At 36.7% G+C, this 16272-nt stretch overlaps 1 protein-coding gene across 6 annotated transcripts in view; it reads left to right on the top strand.

The window, feature by feature from the left end:
• polybromo (protein) overlaps nucleotides 1-16272 on the top strand; it is a 686480-nt gene that overhangs the window by 258047 nt on the left and 412161 nt on the right. For all 6 annotated transcript variants that reach the window (XM_090406695.1, XM_090406694.1, XM_090406697.1 and 3 more), the window contains one exon: nucleotides 13234-13360. In XM_090406695.1, the coding sequence (XP_090262821.1) occupies nucleotides 13234-13360 (127 nt within the window). The remainder of the gene's footprint in view (nucleotides 1-13233; nucleotides 13361-16272) is intronic.

Below are 16272 nucleotides of genomic sequence, written 5' to 3'. Positions count from 1 at the left end.
TTCTAACTGCCAACTTACAATTCAAATACAGACTAAGTATTGCTTGATATAATGCCCCATTGACACCATATATCTGTAGCGTATTGAATAGCTTCTCTCTTGGCACCTTGTCATATGCCTTTTCCAGATCGACAAAACTTAAATGCAGATATTTGTTATATTCCCATGCTTTCTCAACTATTTGTCGTAAAGTGAAGATCTAATCATGACAGACTCTATTTGGGATGAATCCAGCTTGTTCTTCACCAAGCTTTTCTTCCACAATTCTACTCAACCGTTTCTCAAGTATACTTGCATAGATCTTGCCAGGAAAACACTCAATAGGGAAATACCTCTGTAATTCTCACATTTAGTTTTATTTCCCTTTTTATATATGGGTACGATTAGAGCTCTATTCCAATCATCGGGAATTCATCCCTCTGTCCAGGCTTTCTGGACTATGCAGTGCAGCCACTGTAAGACTTTTATACCACCTGGTCGAATATCATCTACTCCTGCTGCCTTTCCACATTTCAAGCCTTTGATGGCTTTTTCTACTTCAAGTATGGATATGTATTCCTGACTGCATGTCTGGTCAGTGTTTTTTCTACTGTGCTGTCATCACTGCTTGTTTCATTTAGCAGTTTTTCAAAGCAATTTCTCCATACTTCAAGGATATCTTTTTCTCCTGTTTTCATGTCACCTTTATCTCCTCTAACTTCTTTTACAGCACTCTTTCCTCCATTCTTAAGCTTCTTAACAACCTCCAGAATATTTTACCACTTTCTTGATATTTATTTTCTATGTTCTTACCAAAGTCCTCCCATGACTTTTGTTTAGCTAGTTTTACACACTGTTTAGCATTCTTGCATTTGTCTCTGTATTTTCAAAGAGCACAAGCTGACTTAATTGCCAGGAACTTTTGATATGCTTGCTTCTTTTCCTTCCCAGCCTCTTTAACTTCCTGTGTCCACCATGGAGTTCTAATTTTTCTATCCTTGCAGACAACTTCACCATATACCTCTCTAGCTGAATCATTCAGAGCTTTCTTGAAGGTTTGCCACTGAATCTTCAAGGTTTGATTCCTGTTCTCAAACTCTTTCATTTTTTCTTCAATAATCTTTGTGTATTTTAGTCTACAGTTCACATCTGAGAGCTGCTCAACTTTTATTCGCTTTAAAACTTTCTTACATGTTATTCTTTTCAATATGAAATTCAATTTTATTCTACGCAAGACTAAATAGTGATCACTTCCAATTTCAAATCCTCCGTACACTCTAGTGTCCTGCACCAGGGAGAAAACATCGCTATCAACAATAACATAGTCAATGAGACTTTTCTTATTCCTTGCCTCTTCTCTCCATGTGAATTTGTGCACATTTTTATGTTGAAACATGGTGTTAGTAATAACCAGTCCATGCCCTGAGCAGAAATCCAACAGATATTTGCCATTATTATTAGCTTTGCTTTTTTCTCCAAATTTTCCCAAAATATTTTTGTATGTCTGACAATCATTTCCTACTCTGCTATTTAGATCCCCAAAAGGACCAACTTTTCCTTTTTCACTGTGTCAGATGCTTTTTCAAAAGCCTCAAAAAATTCCTCCACTTCTACTTTAGTAGAACCTTCTGTGGGACCATAGGCATAAATAAGTCTAATTGTCCAGTTCCCCATTTTCGTATTTGCACACATTACTCTACTTGAGACTGACTGCCATTGAAGAAGATTAGCGTCGTATTTTGTGTTGAATGCTATGGTACTCCTTCTTTTCCTTCATTGTCATTGCCTGAATATAGCATTTTGTATTTATTGCTCAGTAAGATCTCACCAGTTTTTGTCTTTTTTGTTTCAGTCACTCCTATAATGTCGATCTGGTACTTATCTAATTCCTCAGCTAGCTCCATTTCTTTGCCATTCAGGCTTCTTATATTGAACTTTAACTCTGGTGATGTTCAGTTGGAGTGTGTTTTCAGATTTGTTCCAGTAGCTGACTTTTTTGCTGTTCACCCTGGTTCCCTGGCGAAAACAACGGGGGCCCCTTGTTTAACTGGGCGACGCCCCAGCCGGCATGAAATTTTGTCATGTTGTACCATCATTTTTTTTTTTTTTTTTTTGGTTTAACCAATAAGAATACAATTCGGTCGGCTAAATCCCAAATTACCAGCCAATCCTCGTTCGTTCAGTATCCAAGTAGATACCCAACAGGGTGCACCAGGAGCAGGTGATGATTGGACATTAGGTCAGAAGCCCTGGTCGGCTCTCTGCATTCCTTTAAAGGCTATTTGGAGGTCTCCTCTCATTATACAGCTTTGACCCTTAAGCACCCCACACCTGACTAAGCTTAGTTATTTAATTTTACTAGGTTTTATCTGACTTTCACAGATGTTTTGTTCATCTAATAAATAACGCACAAAAAAAAATTCTCTTGAACCATAAAGTAAAAAATGAAAAGGATTACCATAAATTACTTAGACGTAAACGCAAGAAGTAATATTTATTAAATAAACTGCCAAATGCTGTTAGGCCCGAGTTTCGTAAGTAATGCTTTCCTTAAACCTTTACATAACTTGAATTTTACATAAGTCGAATTTGCAAATTACATACATACAATAAAATGTCCACTGATTACTCATACTGCTGGCTTGCATTATATTTTTTGCCATTAATCAGATATTTTCCATTTTTGGGTGATTAAAAAAAATTCAATTATTAAAAAATGTATCAATTGTATTTGAATAATATAAATACTGTAAATATATGAAAAATGCATAATATAAAAGAATAGAAAAACAAACTGAAATATTCACTTTTCAAATAAAAAAAATGTCTTGTGATGGCTAAGTTGGCTGTTTTAAGGAATGCTGTTTTGCAGGAAATTTTATTCCTTTCGATTTGAAGGCTGAGGGTAGTCGGGGTCGTCTGAGTTGTCATCTTGACTTTGTTGTGAACGGCATCTCACAAACATATCTAGAGTAGATTGTGTGGTCACACGCTTCTTGTCCTCTAGATGGCTTAGTAGCTAGAGATATCGGAATAGATATGGCAGCTAACATTTTCAAGCTGCTCATTGTTCGGATCGATCAATTCTCATTTTGCCAACACCATGTCTATCAAGTTAAAAACCTCGGATAGTCCCTTCGTTGTAAATTTCTTTATATCTGGCAGTTCAATCGGCTTAGTGTTTTTTTCGGAATTTTGGAATGCCTGCAACTGAATAAGGTCATCATTAGTTAGCTCTTCATCGTGACTCAAAAGAAGCTCATTAATGTCACCATTATCCACTTCCTGCTCTAATTGCTATGCCTGTTGCACACATGTCTCCACTGCCTGCTGTAATTCTTGTGTCAACTCAGACCCAAGTATTAGACACAACTCAGCACCTGTATCAGTCATTGTTTGCTCTCCTTCTGCGAAGCACTTAAAATTATGGACCATTTCTGGGCAGAGTTTCTTCCACACGAAGAAACTTCATTGTTTGCTTGATTTCATCCCAAGCCACCCCAATGTTTTTGATAGCATCAAGGATATTATAGTTCTTCCAGAAATCATGTAGAGTAATGCCCTTACCACTATCAATGGCCTTGATTGCTTGGGAAAAACGAACTGCAGATAGTAGGCTTTAAAGGTTGCAATAATGCCTTGATCCATAGGTTGCGATAATGAGCTAGTTCTAGGAGGAAGGTAAACAACTTTTTCGTCGAATCCAACTCGTCTGGATGACCAGGGACAGTCCAGAAGGAGAAGCACTTTAAACGGGATTCCTTTCTTGGCACAGTATTCCTTCACTTGGTGAACGAAGTGGTTATTGAAACAGTCTCCGAACAGTGCATGTGTAATCCAAGCTTTTGTATCAGTACATTACACCCTTGTATCAAATTCAGTATGGAGATTGAAAAAGACAACAAATGATCCTTTTTAGACATTATTCTCATTCACTGACCATCAGGTAATTTAACAACGTCAGTGTATAGAAAACCGCTTTTACTGGATGATACATTCTCCAACAATCTGCATATCATCCTTCTCAGAAGATAGGAATCATAAAATGTGTGTGTGTGTGTGTGTATATCATATGAAACATCATATCACTATAAAATCGATTATTATAAAATTCAGTTAGCTTTGAACTGTAGCTACAGTCCGTGTTGAAGTTCTGTTGTTGGGCATCTGCGTGCGTCTGATTTCACGAGTGTGCCAATATCAGATAGCAGTGCTGAAAGAGTCTGGTAGATTATAGCTAAGGTTATTATTTATATGATGAGAGTCCATAACAATTTCCTTAGATTCAACTATGCAGTGCTCCACCTCGTCACGTCACATACGAAGGTTTGAAGTTGTTGTCCAATTTACTCATGTTGACGGCCTTCATCATTTGTGTTTACTGAAAACAGGGCACTTGCTCTAGTTCTTTTGTAGGCAATGTCCCTCTGGTGTTCTTCCAGACGTAGGAGGATGGATTTTTCAGTTTGGCCATAGTATTGTTTCCCGCAGTCATACGTGATTTAGTACACTCCTGGGAATTGTAGATGGTTGTGAGCTTGTTTGTATTTGCTTAAAATCGATCTTAGTTTAGGAAGAGTAGAGAAGCAGGTTTTTATGTTGAACTTTCGTAAAATTCTTCTTAGTTTCGTGGAGAGTGAGAAAACGTACACTGCACAGAAAGTGGGTATTATCTCAACTCAAGCATATCGTGCCAGATCTATACTGTCAGATGATGAAGAGCTAAAAAATGAACTACAACATCTACAAAGAACCTTCACAAGTAATGGCTACTCATTGAAAACTATTAATAAGCATCTATACCACCGCCATCAAAACAACTCAGAAACACAAGACAACAACAAATGTTATATCTCCTTACCATACATCAGCTCGCTCTCCACGAAACTAAGAAGAATTTTATGAAAGTTCAACATAAAAATCTGCTTCTCTACTCTTCCTAAACTAAGATCGATTTTAAGCAAATACAAACAAGCTCACAACCATCTACAATTCCCAGGAGTGTACAAAATCACGCGTGACTGCAGGAAACAATACTATGGCCAAGCTGAAAAATCCATCCTCCTACATCTGGAAGAACACCAGAGGGACATTGCCTACAAAAGAATTAGAGCAAGTGCCCTGTCAAACCATGTACTGTTTTCAGTAAACACAAATCATGAAGGCCGTCAACATGAGATAAATTGGACAACAACTTCAAACCTTCATATATGGCGTGACGAGGTCGAGCGCTGCATAGTCGAATCTAAGGAAATTGTTATGGACCCTCATCATATAAATAATAACCTTGGTTATAATCTACCAGACTCTTTCAGCACTGCTATCCAATATTGGCACACTCGTGAAATCAGACGTACGCAGATGCCCAACAATGGAACTTCAACACGGACTGTAGCTACAGTTCAAAGCTAACTGAATTTTATAATAGTCGTTTTTATAGTGATATGATGTTTCTTATAGTGTTTTTTTATTTGCTTTCTATGTTCCCACGCCTGAAGAAATCAGACAATTTGATAAAACCTGTTGCGTTTTGAATAAATTTAATTGTTATTTCTTGGTTCTAAGTCGGTATATATAAATATGAACATATCCCAATTCCGAGTTAATATTATAGATCGTCACACACACACACACACACACACACACACACACACACACACACATTAAGGATACCAAGTAATTTTATAAACTTGGTTTTTTTACTCTTCTCCCAAGTAAGCAAAACAGTTAAGTTTGCGCCTGAACGTAGTTCAAGTCTAAAGGTAGTGCAACATCAGGGCAACTCGTTGTAAAGGTGAGTAAAGCTCTGATCACTATTCTTAGTATTTCCCATAATGTAAAACCTTTTTTGAGGTCTCCTCAGTGAGTAGCTAGACCCTGAAATACCAAGGTTTTTAGTAATATAGAGCCTTATCAACTTTATCTATACAAGTTGCTACAAGGTGCTTTTACTTTGAATAAGAAACTCTGGATGAGATAAAGATGTGCAAAGTTTTTTAACTTGGGGATAATATATATTAAGGATACCAAGTAATTTTATAAACTTTGTTATAAAATTACGTGGTATCCTTAATGGTTTACCCACCTTTACAACGAGTTATCCTGGTGTTGCACTACCTTTAGACTTGAACTACGTTCAGGCGCAAACTTAACCATTTTGCTTACTTGGGAGAAGGAGTAAAAAAAACAAGTTTATAAAATTACTTGGTATCCTTAATATATATTATCCCCAAAGTAAAAAACTTTGCATACACACACATATATATATATATGCAAATTTATGAGTTGCCCTGGTGTTGTACCATCTTTAGACTTGAACTATGTTTCAGGTGCAAACTTAATTGTTTGCATACTTGGGATTAGAAGTTAAATAACCAAGCTTATATAAAATTACTTCATAACCCTAATATATATATATAGGAAGCATTGAATTAAGAAGAAGGGTTATTATATATATATATATATATATATATAGGAAGCATTGAATTAAGGAGAAGGGTTATTATGGCAAACAATTCAATGCATAGGCTGCGTACAAAGAATGGATGAGAGTTTTTGGATGTGTGGAGTTAGTTTGAGGGAATATTGGATTTGTATAAGAGGGACGGCCTACACCTGAATGTCTCAGGAGTCTAGAAAAACTAATAACTGGTATGAGACCTAACAGAGAGAGTCAGGGAAACTAAATTATAAGGGAAGGAATGGTGAGACTGTGAGTGCAAGAGCAGCAGTGTTATATAACTGTGTTAATGGCAGGAATGGGCTTTGTCATGGAGAGAACAATTTCGACTTTTGACTTTGTGTTTGTCCTGTCTACATGTATAAGGCACTACAGAAGAATAGAGCTCTGCAAGTTATATATGGAAAATATTTTCTATATATACAATAACTAATAACTAGTATGAGACCTAACACAGAGAGTCAGGGAAACTAAATTATAAGGGAAGGAATGGTGAGAATGTGAGTGTAAAAGCGACCATGCTATATAACTGTGTTAATGGCAGGAATGGGCTTTGTCATGTAAATGTTGACAAGGAGAGATTTTTACATTGTTTTCGCCCTGTTCCGACACATTTGATGAGTCGGAACAGGGCGAAAACAATGTAACCTTATGCATGTAAACAAAGATGTCTACATGCATAAGGCACTAGAGAAGAAGAGAGCTCTGCAAGTTGTCCAGACTGCAGAAAAAAAGTATACAAAAGAATATGCAGATAGATTATTATATCTGCTAGGAGTAGGAGCAAGTTGTCCAGACTGCAGAAAAAAAGTATACAAAAGAACATGCAGATAGATTATTATGTCTGCTAGGAGTATCAGTAACAAAGGGGTAGAATTTGTTGCCTTAGTCAATATGTTATGACCTCAGATTGTAGGTATTAGTGAGACCTGGCTATAAGAATCAAACCTACTAACTGGTATCAAGTGTCAAGGGTACAGTATTTTTAGGGAGGATAGGAGAGGAGGAGGCATGCTGCTAATGATATCGGATAACTTGAATCCAGTTAGAGTTGAGACCTATGATTGTAGTACTACTACTAACAGTATTTCATGTGGCAGTGAGTTTGAAGCCATTTGTTGTGAGGTGGAATCTAACAAGATCAATTACATAGTGGGGTGTTGTTACGGACCTGATGGATCGGTTGCTAGTGATGAAGAAATGCATCACCATATAGACAAGATGAGCGTGAAAAGTAATCATAATGGGAGGCTTTAATTATCCAAATATTGATTGGGTAGCAGTAGAATCTCATGAGAAGGATGAAAATGTGTTTATTGAGCTGTTGTAGGACAACTTCCTCAAGCAGCATGTGACAGAAGGAACTCCAGTCATAGTGTGTTAGATTTGATTATAGTGTCAGGGTGTTTCAGTTAATGATGTAACATGGCATTGAGCTCACTGCTACCTCTACACTGGATGAAGAAACTCACGTGTATGAGGATGACGTATTAGAACTGTTGCACAAACTGAATAAGAATTCAGCAATAGGGACTAATGGGATATCGGCACGTGTGCAAAAGAGTATTCAGCTGAACTGCCTATTTCTTTGATCAGGCTGTTTAATATGAGTCTTAGGAAAGGGAAGACTCTGCAGGAAAGGAAAGAATGCATGGTAATTCCATTGCACAAGAGTGGTGCAAAGACTGATGTCCGACTATCAACCAATTAGTATCTCAGGAGTGGCAATGAAAATTTTGGAAAAATTGGTTAGGGCTCGCATTCAGAAATGGGGTGACAGTGAATCTCTACTTTGCAATGAGCAACATGGGTTTACTAAGAGAAGGTCATGTTTTAGCAACTTGCTCACATTCTATAACACTTACCATTGAGCTAGACAAGGGGAATGGATACACCATGATACGTTTGGATTTTGCTGAGGCTTTTGACAGAATACAGCATGGTAGACTGTTGCATAAATTGGAGAATATAGGTTTGGATATAGGAATTATAGTGTGGATAAGAGGATGGCTGACTGATAGATATCAAAAAGTGGTATATGGAGGATGTGAGTCTGCAAGATTTAAGATAACCATTGGTGTACCACAAGGATCAATGCTTGGTCCACTGTTAATCAATCTATACATTAATGATATTGCAAAGGATTTGACAAGGGATATATAGTTATTTGCTGATGATGCAAAGATAGGTAGGGTAATCAGGAATACTGTTGATATGCACTACTTGTAGAATGATTTGAATGTGCTGGAATTGTGGGCATGGGAAAATGGATGTCAGTTCAATGTAAAGTCATGTACTTCGGTGTGATTAGATATCCAGTGTCGTATTATATTGGTGGGATTATGCTTGAAGAAACTGATGAGGCTAGGGATCTTGGAGTGTTAGTAGATAGGAAGTTGAAGTTCAGGGGACATGTAGCAAAAATTGCAAATACAACTCAAAAGATAATCACAGTGCCAATACGAATGTTCACATTTAAAGATAAGGATGTCATTTTGCCTCTTTACAGGGCCTTGATAAGACCTCAACTTGGACTATTGTGGGCAGGTCTGGTCTCCTGGTTTTCATTGTAATTCTGATATATTGGAGAGAGAGTTAAAAATGATATCTGGGTTATGGAATACTAATTATGAAGACAGATTGAGAATTTGTAGAATTCTCAATTATACAGAAATGACAATTGTAGTATTCTACAATTGCCATTTGTAGAATTTGAGAATCTGTATTTATTTATTTATCATATGGCTATTACATCGCAAGAAAAAACATATACAGTGTCGCTGGCAATTATAACAATATGTATATAATTAAAATATAAATAGACATATATATATAAAAATCTAAACTTGGAATCTCTAAATTTATGTGTATAAGACCAACACATTAAATATACAAACAACACTAGTAAAAAATTACAAATACGAAAATTAAGATTCTTCTATCAATCAGATATTACAAGTTTATATCTAAGTTATTAATCCAGTCAATGGTCGCAAGTGTTGGAACTAGGAAATCTTGTTCCTCTCCTTCGTATGCTCTCAGTGGGTATTCTTGGCTAATATGATGAATGGTCTGCTTCTCACTTCCGCAGTCGCATTGTAGGGAACGAATTTTCTGACACTTGTAAAAAAAAGTCTGCACATCGACCGTGGTTAGTCCTTAGCCAATTTAGTGTAATCCAAGTCTTACGTGGAAGGTCATATCCAGGTGATTATTCTTCAATGCATGGAAGGTTCTGCAGGTGTGGATCTGCAGAAACCTTCCATTGTCGTCTTCACTCTTGATTGACATCAAAATTGGCCTCTGCCAGTCTTATAGCAGTACTAACAGGAGGATGTCTTGATTTCAATGTATTTATTAAATTTAAAGCATCTCTGTGCACTAGGAGGTGGCTCCCTGCAAAGTGCATTGACTCTTCTCAATGGTGGAGGAGGAATATGGCTTAAAATAGGGAACTATTCTGTGGGAGTACTCTTGATTGTCCCTGAAATAAGATGCATAGTATTATTGAGCTGTTTGTCAACCAGATGGGTGTGTGTGTGCGCTGTTATCCACACTAGAGCTGCTTATTCGGCAGTGGAGAATACAAGGCCAAAAGCTGGACATCTAAGCATCGTCACAGAGGCTCCCCAAGATGATCCGGTCAGTTTCTAAATTATATTGTTGCAAGTTTTGATTTTAGCCAATGTGTTCATGAGGTGTTTTTTAAATGTCAGAGACCTGGCAAGAGTTATTCCCAAGTTCTTTGGGGTATTATTATGTCGAAGAAGTTGTCCATTAAGGTAAACCTGAAGTTCTCTGTTGGCAAGTTTATTATTAAGGTGGAAGCAGCAGGTCTCAGACTTGTTGGTATTCGGTTGAAGATGCCAATTCCTGAAATATCAACACTGATGACTGTCCAAGTCAGTCATCAGTGTTGTCTCTGTAGTTTCTATTGAGCCACTACTTGTTTCCAGAGCCCAATCATCTGCATATCCGAATTTTCTGGATATGGTATCTGGCATTGTAGACCAGACACTAGCAAACAGGAGAAAGAGAAGTGACATGATTGAGACTTATAAACTTCTGAAAGGGTCATACAGGATTTCAGTTGATGAATTTTTCAATTTATGGAAGGTGGGGAAAGGACAAGAAGGGATCCTTGGAAGCTGAGAGTGAATGCTGCTAAGAAGGGATGAGGACTAGATTTTTCTCTCATAGGGTGTGTGTGTGTGTGTGTGTGTGTGTGTGAGATTGGAATGGATTGCCTTTGGATGTCGTGAGTGCAAGTAGTGTGAATTAATTCAAGAATAAGTATGATAACTGGTGTATGTAGTATGGGGCCTCCCTCGATGAGTCCCTGACTCCCTGGAGATCTCTTTTAATAATAATAATAATTATATATATATATGTATATATATATATATTTTTTTTTTTTTTTCAAGTATCATGTGGTTTCTATATACACTGCTTGGAAAGAGTCAACAAACTGTGTGGAACAAACAGCCAAGGTGCCCACCTTATTAAGATGTAGAGCCTCCTTTCACGACAAACACTGCAGTAATCTAGCTGGGCATACTTTCCACCAACATACAATAGCGATCAATGGGAATTTTGTACCATTCTTCCTGTAGGCATGTAATGAGTTCCTGAACTATTGTGGGTTGACATCCCTTGACCTCACCTGATGCTCCAGTTCATCCCATAGATTTTTAATAGGGTTGAAATCAGGGACCTATGGAGGCCAGTGAAATGTGGTGACGTTCATTTCCACAAATGACGTGGTTACAGCAGTAGCCTTATGCATTGTTCTTGCTGAAAGAGACAATGGTCAGTTCCATAGAAACAACACAAAGTAGGAAGCATTGTATTGCCAAAAATGTTCAAATACCTCTGAGAAATCAATGTCCACAGCACCAAAAACAGAAGTCCAAGGCCAAACCAGAAAAAAATAGCACCATGCCTTCATACTGCCACCTACAAATTTCATAGTTGGGGTTATGCACTCTAGTAAGAGATATTCACTGAGCATCCGTCACACCCATCCATCTACTCAATAGATGGTGTAGCTTGATTATTTGCTTAATAACACAGCTTTCCAAGCTTCCACGTCCTACTGTACTGTACGTGCTCTTTGCACCACTGAAGATGACTTGCATGTTGGTTCTGGTAATGTGTCACTTGCATGTTGCTATCCTATCATGGAAATCCATGTTGTGATCCTCGGTTCTGAATGTTTATATGCAGATTCAATGTTCCAGTCAATGCCCGGAACTCTGCATTCAACATGTCAACTGACAAATAGTGATTTTACATATTACCCTTTGTAGCACCCTACAGTCATGTTTGGTTGAGTGTAGTGAGTCATCCACTGCAGGTAGCACTTGCAGTTGACGCCTTGACCTTTCATCTCAGTATGGTATCACTGATTGTTGACTTGGAATAGCCTAGCCCAATTTGTCAACAATTTGCTGAATAGATTGGCATCCAATCACAGCACCTCTTTTAGACTCGATCAGTTTCCTTTTCACAGCTGTTTCATCTGGACACAGTTGCGCTGACTTGGGAGCATCATATTCCTCAATTTATACTGGCTTCAAACATGACATGACTCGTTATATGGCACTGCACCTTGCCCATAGGGATGTCCGTTGACTTCTTTCCAAGCAGTGTGTATATATACACACACACACGTGCGTGTGTGTGTACACACATATATACATACACACACATATTGCAATAAAAACAGGGAAGAATGTTAGCCAAAATTCTTATAGATATATGAAGCTATTATAACATTAAGAGATTATGTACTTTTTAAAAATCGAACTTAACATTTTGACCCATATTAGAACCATCTGGAGTATATTTATGATGTATCCATAAGCTAAATCTAAGAAAATTTATTCGACTTGTTTTCTTAGCAACTTTTGATTTTGTATCTCAGAAATAGGTCTACTGTTTATAACATGTTAATTTGTTTTGTAATGTACATTTGAAGCATTACAATTTTTTATTCACTGAGGTGTAACGTGCATTATGTTGGTATTTAGATTAAATATTTTGCTAGTTTATGTGGGATAGATACTGATGTTATCTGCCAGCTGCTTATCTAGGTTATTAGCATTTCATCCATGCATTTATTTTACAGAAATTATTATTAATAATAATTTATTATTATTATGGATGTTTGTAAATGTGTTTAGATTATAGGTTAATTTCATTTTCCAGTTGAAACCTTCACCTTGCTTATTGGATACTTGAATTGGTTTGAAGAAGTTTCATTTCTTTATTTTATATTTATTTTTTTATTTTAATTTCTTTATTCTCAAGAGCAGGGTTTACAGTCTTTCATGGGCAGGATTCACATTTTTGTTCATTCCATTGAGTGAAATTCATGAATAATTTAAACTGCTAAGGACAGTAGTCTATATTAGAATTGCGAGGATTTCATTTCTTTTTAAAAAAAACAAATTAAAAAAGAAAAAACACTACACCCCAAACAGTTATGGATGATAATAATATCAATCGGATAATCTTTATTTATAATAAGTATTGCTAAAACAAAAGCAGTAAGTTAAACTATAATGCAAGCAATCAATTACTTTATTGATAGCTTAAGTCTATAAATGTTTTTATATATATTTATACTGTCTTATGAATGATTACCATACATGGTGTATATAAACTACACAACTACAGTAAATATATTCAGTACTGGGTAATGTGATTATCTTTTGACTTCTTTTTGAATTCCCAAGTGTGTATTACTGATTGTTCTCTGACTGTTAACTAATTTTTAGTTTGCTTTACAGGCATAGAGGCAACTTTTATTCAGGTCTTAAACAAAAGTTACGTACTCTCTATGAAACAGTTAAAGAATATACAGATAACAAGAACAGAAAACTTTCTTTAATATTTATGAAGTTACCTTCCAAAACGGTAAGTTTTCTTTATTTTTTAATGAAACACACACACAAAGGAAGGATAGTACTACTGTTTTTTTTTTTTTTTCACACACATTTGCTGCTGTCAAGCTATTCTTTCCTTCCTGTTTATATACATACGAGGTGGTATCAAAAGGTTTCGAGACACGCCAGTTTGTAACACGCCAACAGATGGCAGCAGATGGTAGGTGCTCTCTGTGACTGCACACACAGTCACAGAGAGCACCTACCTTCATAAGTCAGTGTGCCAAAAGACATCGTCCTGAGTACATCGGGAGCTGTGCAACTGATGCTATTCTGACCACCTGCGTTACCACATCTGCAATTTCATCATGGACAGCAAGTTAGAACAAAGATCAAACGTGAAATTCTGCATGAAACTGGGCAATTCATGTCGAGGATCATTACCAGTGACGAAACGTAGGTGTACAGGTACGACCCTGAGACGAAGCAACAGTCTTCACAGTGGAAGAGCCCATCATCTCCACGACCGATAAAGGCGAGGCAGGTCCGCAGCTCGACCAAGTGCATGCTGATCGTCTTTTTCGACGTTCACGGCATTGTGCATCAAGAATTCATCCTCAGCGGCCAGACCGTAGCAAGTTCTGCTGCCAGGTTTTAAGGCATCTGAGGGAGGGCATTCAGCAAAAGCAACCAGATCTGTGGCACACGAAAAACTGGATGCTCCACAACGACAATGCACCCTCTCACTGAGCTCTCCTCACACGTGAGTTTCTCGCCAGAAACAACATGATCTCACTTCCGCACCCACCGTTTCAAAGGTCACCGTTTTGACACCTTGCGGAGATCCAGTGTGAATCGCAGAAGGTGCTTGACATACTTCAAAAAGAAGACTTCCAGGACACATTCCAGAAGTGGGAAGAATGCTGGGAGCACTGTATTGATATGCAAGGGGACTATTTCGAAGGTGATAGTGTGTAAACGTAGATAAATAAAGTAATTTCTCGTAAACAGAGCTAGTCTTGAAACTTTTTGATACCACCTCGTGCATGTCTAAAAATTATGCCTTTTCTTTCTTTCTTTTTTTTTTTTTTTAATGAAACATATAAGATAGATGTCTTCCTTTAATTTATTCTTCAAATTTTCTTGTTTATTTTTCAATAAATCACCTCTGCAGCCCACATATTTTCACCATTATGCTCATTAGGTAGATTTTGGAGTCTATTGCAATACTTCTTATTCATCCCCAAGAAATTCAGGTGACCAGACTTGAGCACAATATTCTGGATGCAATTATTAAGGCGTTGTAAAGAAGTACGATAACTTCTTTAACTCTTCTGGTTAGCATGTTCTTCAATAACCAAATAATCCTATGAGCTACTTTGGCAACTATAATGCTGTTAGTAAGAGTGTGAGGTCTAGATTTTTTGCATGAAGAGTGGAAGGAGTGAAATATGTTGCCAGAGTTGGTTCTAAGTATTTTTTCTGTTAATGGGTTCAAGGAGAGTTACAATAGATATTTGCCAGTAAAAGGTTCAGTTTGAACTTTTTTTGATGCTAATGAATCAGTGACTGTAATCTGTAGACTGTATTGATAATAGACTTGATGTATTTTGTTTTTCCCCCCATGATAATGTGATTCAAGAATTCATTGCCCTTCTTCTTCATAATGTAACCACAGTTGTCATCAAATGTGCATTGATTCTCATTGAGCATTTAAGGAATAACTCACTATGTTGTTGTCTTGGAATTACGACCAAAGTCATGACACCATGTATCGTGTCTGTAAATTGTGTGCACATATGTTCTTCTGACCACTTTGCCCATTTTGTACGATAAAAACTTGAATTTCAGGGGGGAAAAAATGCTGCCTCTGTATGACACTACTTAATTTACCTTCACTTGAAAAGCCCCTATAAAGATTCTTCACATTGTATAGACTTCATCTTACAGACTAATATTAACTAAAATAAATTTATTTAATATTCTAATATTTCGACAAAGTCAAATTGCCATCATCAGGGAACAATATATATATATATGCTTGCAGGCGGCACTACACTAAGTAATGAAGACAAAGCATATCAACTTCCCAAATTTGGGAGAAGCTCTCATCCATGTTTCAGCCCAACAGCCAAAGATTCGCAATTTAGCCCACTTGGTGACACTATTTAGGACTTTAGGCTTACTGTTTCTCATTTCCTCATGCTTTATTTTCATTACTTAGTGTTATGCCTGTGTGCATGTATCTTATATTTTGTTCTCTGACAATGGCAATTGATATTGCCAAAATATTGGAATATTAATTAAATTTATTTTAGTTAATATTAGTCTACATTGTAATTTTCTTAAAAATACAGTTAAGGGAACTAATCATATTTATGAAAATGGACATGTTCCTAATGAACTCAGGAATTTTATCTTTATACACATCCTAAAAAAGGCTGGGAAAATTGAACCTAAGGATTTTAGATCAATAAACCTAATGAGGCATGCAATAAAACTACTATTACAATTTATGGAAAATATAAAATCAAAAGTGGCAATGAAATAAAGGATGTCCAAAGTGGTTTTATGAGAAACAGATGAACAAGAAAGGGTATCTTCAATATCATAATAATACTGGGAAGAAATTTGGAAATGCAGAAAGATATTTTCAGTGTTTCATAGATGATAATAAATCATTTGATAGTGTGTTTACCATAAAAAATTAGTGACATTGATAAAGAAAAAAACTAAACAGGAATGACATAAGATTTGATCCAACATACAGTATATTGCGACCAAACTTCAAATATAAAAATTAACAGTGACCTGTCAGAAACTTCCCAAATACAAAAAGGTGTTAAGCAGAGATGTGTGCTTTCTTCTCCCTTTTTCACTCTTAACAGTAAAGAAATTTTTGAAACTATGGAAGAACTGGAAGGAGTAAACATAGGAGGAAGT

The sequence above is a fragment of the Typopeltis vanoorti genome, chromosome 16 (assembly GCF_054136105.1).
Source record: "Typopeltis vanoorti isolate ZY-2024b chromosome 16, IOZ_Tvanoo_1.0, whole genome shotgun sequence".
In the NCBI taxonomy this organism is placed as follows: domain Eukaryota; kingdom Metazoa; phylum Arthropoda; class Arachnida; order Uropygi; family Thelyphonidae; genus Typopeltis; species Typopeltis vanoorti.
Note: the sequence above shows the minus strand (reverse complement) of the source record. Positions and strands in the feature narration are given on the sequence as shown.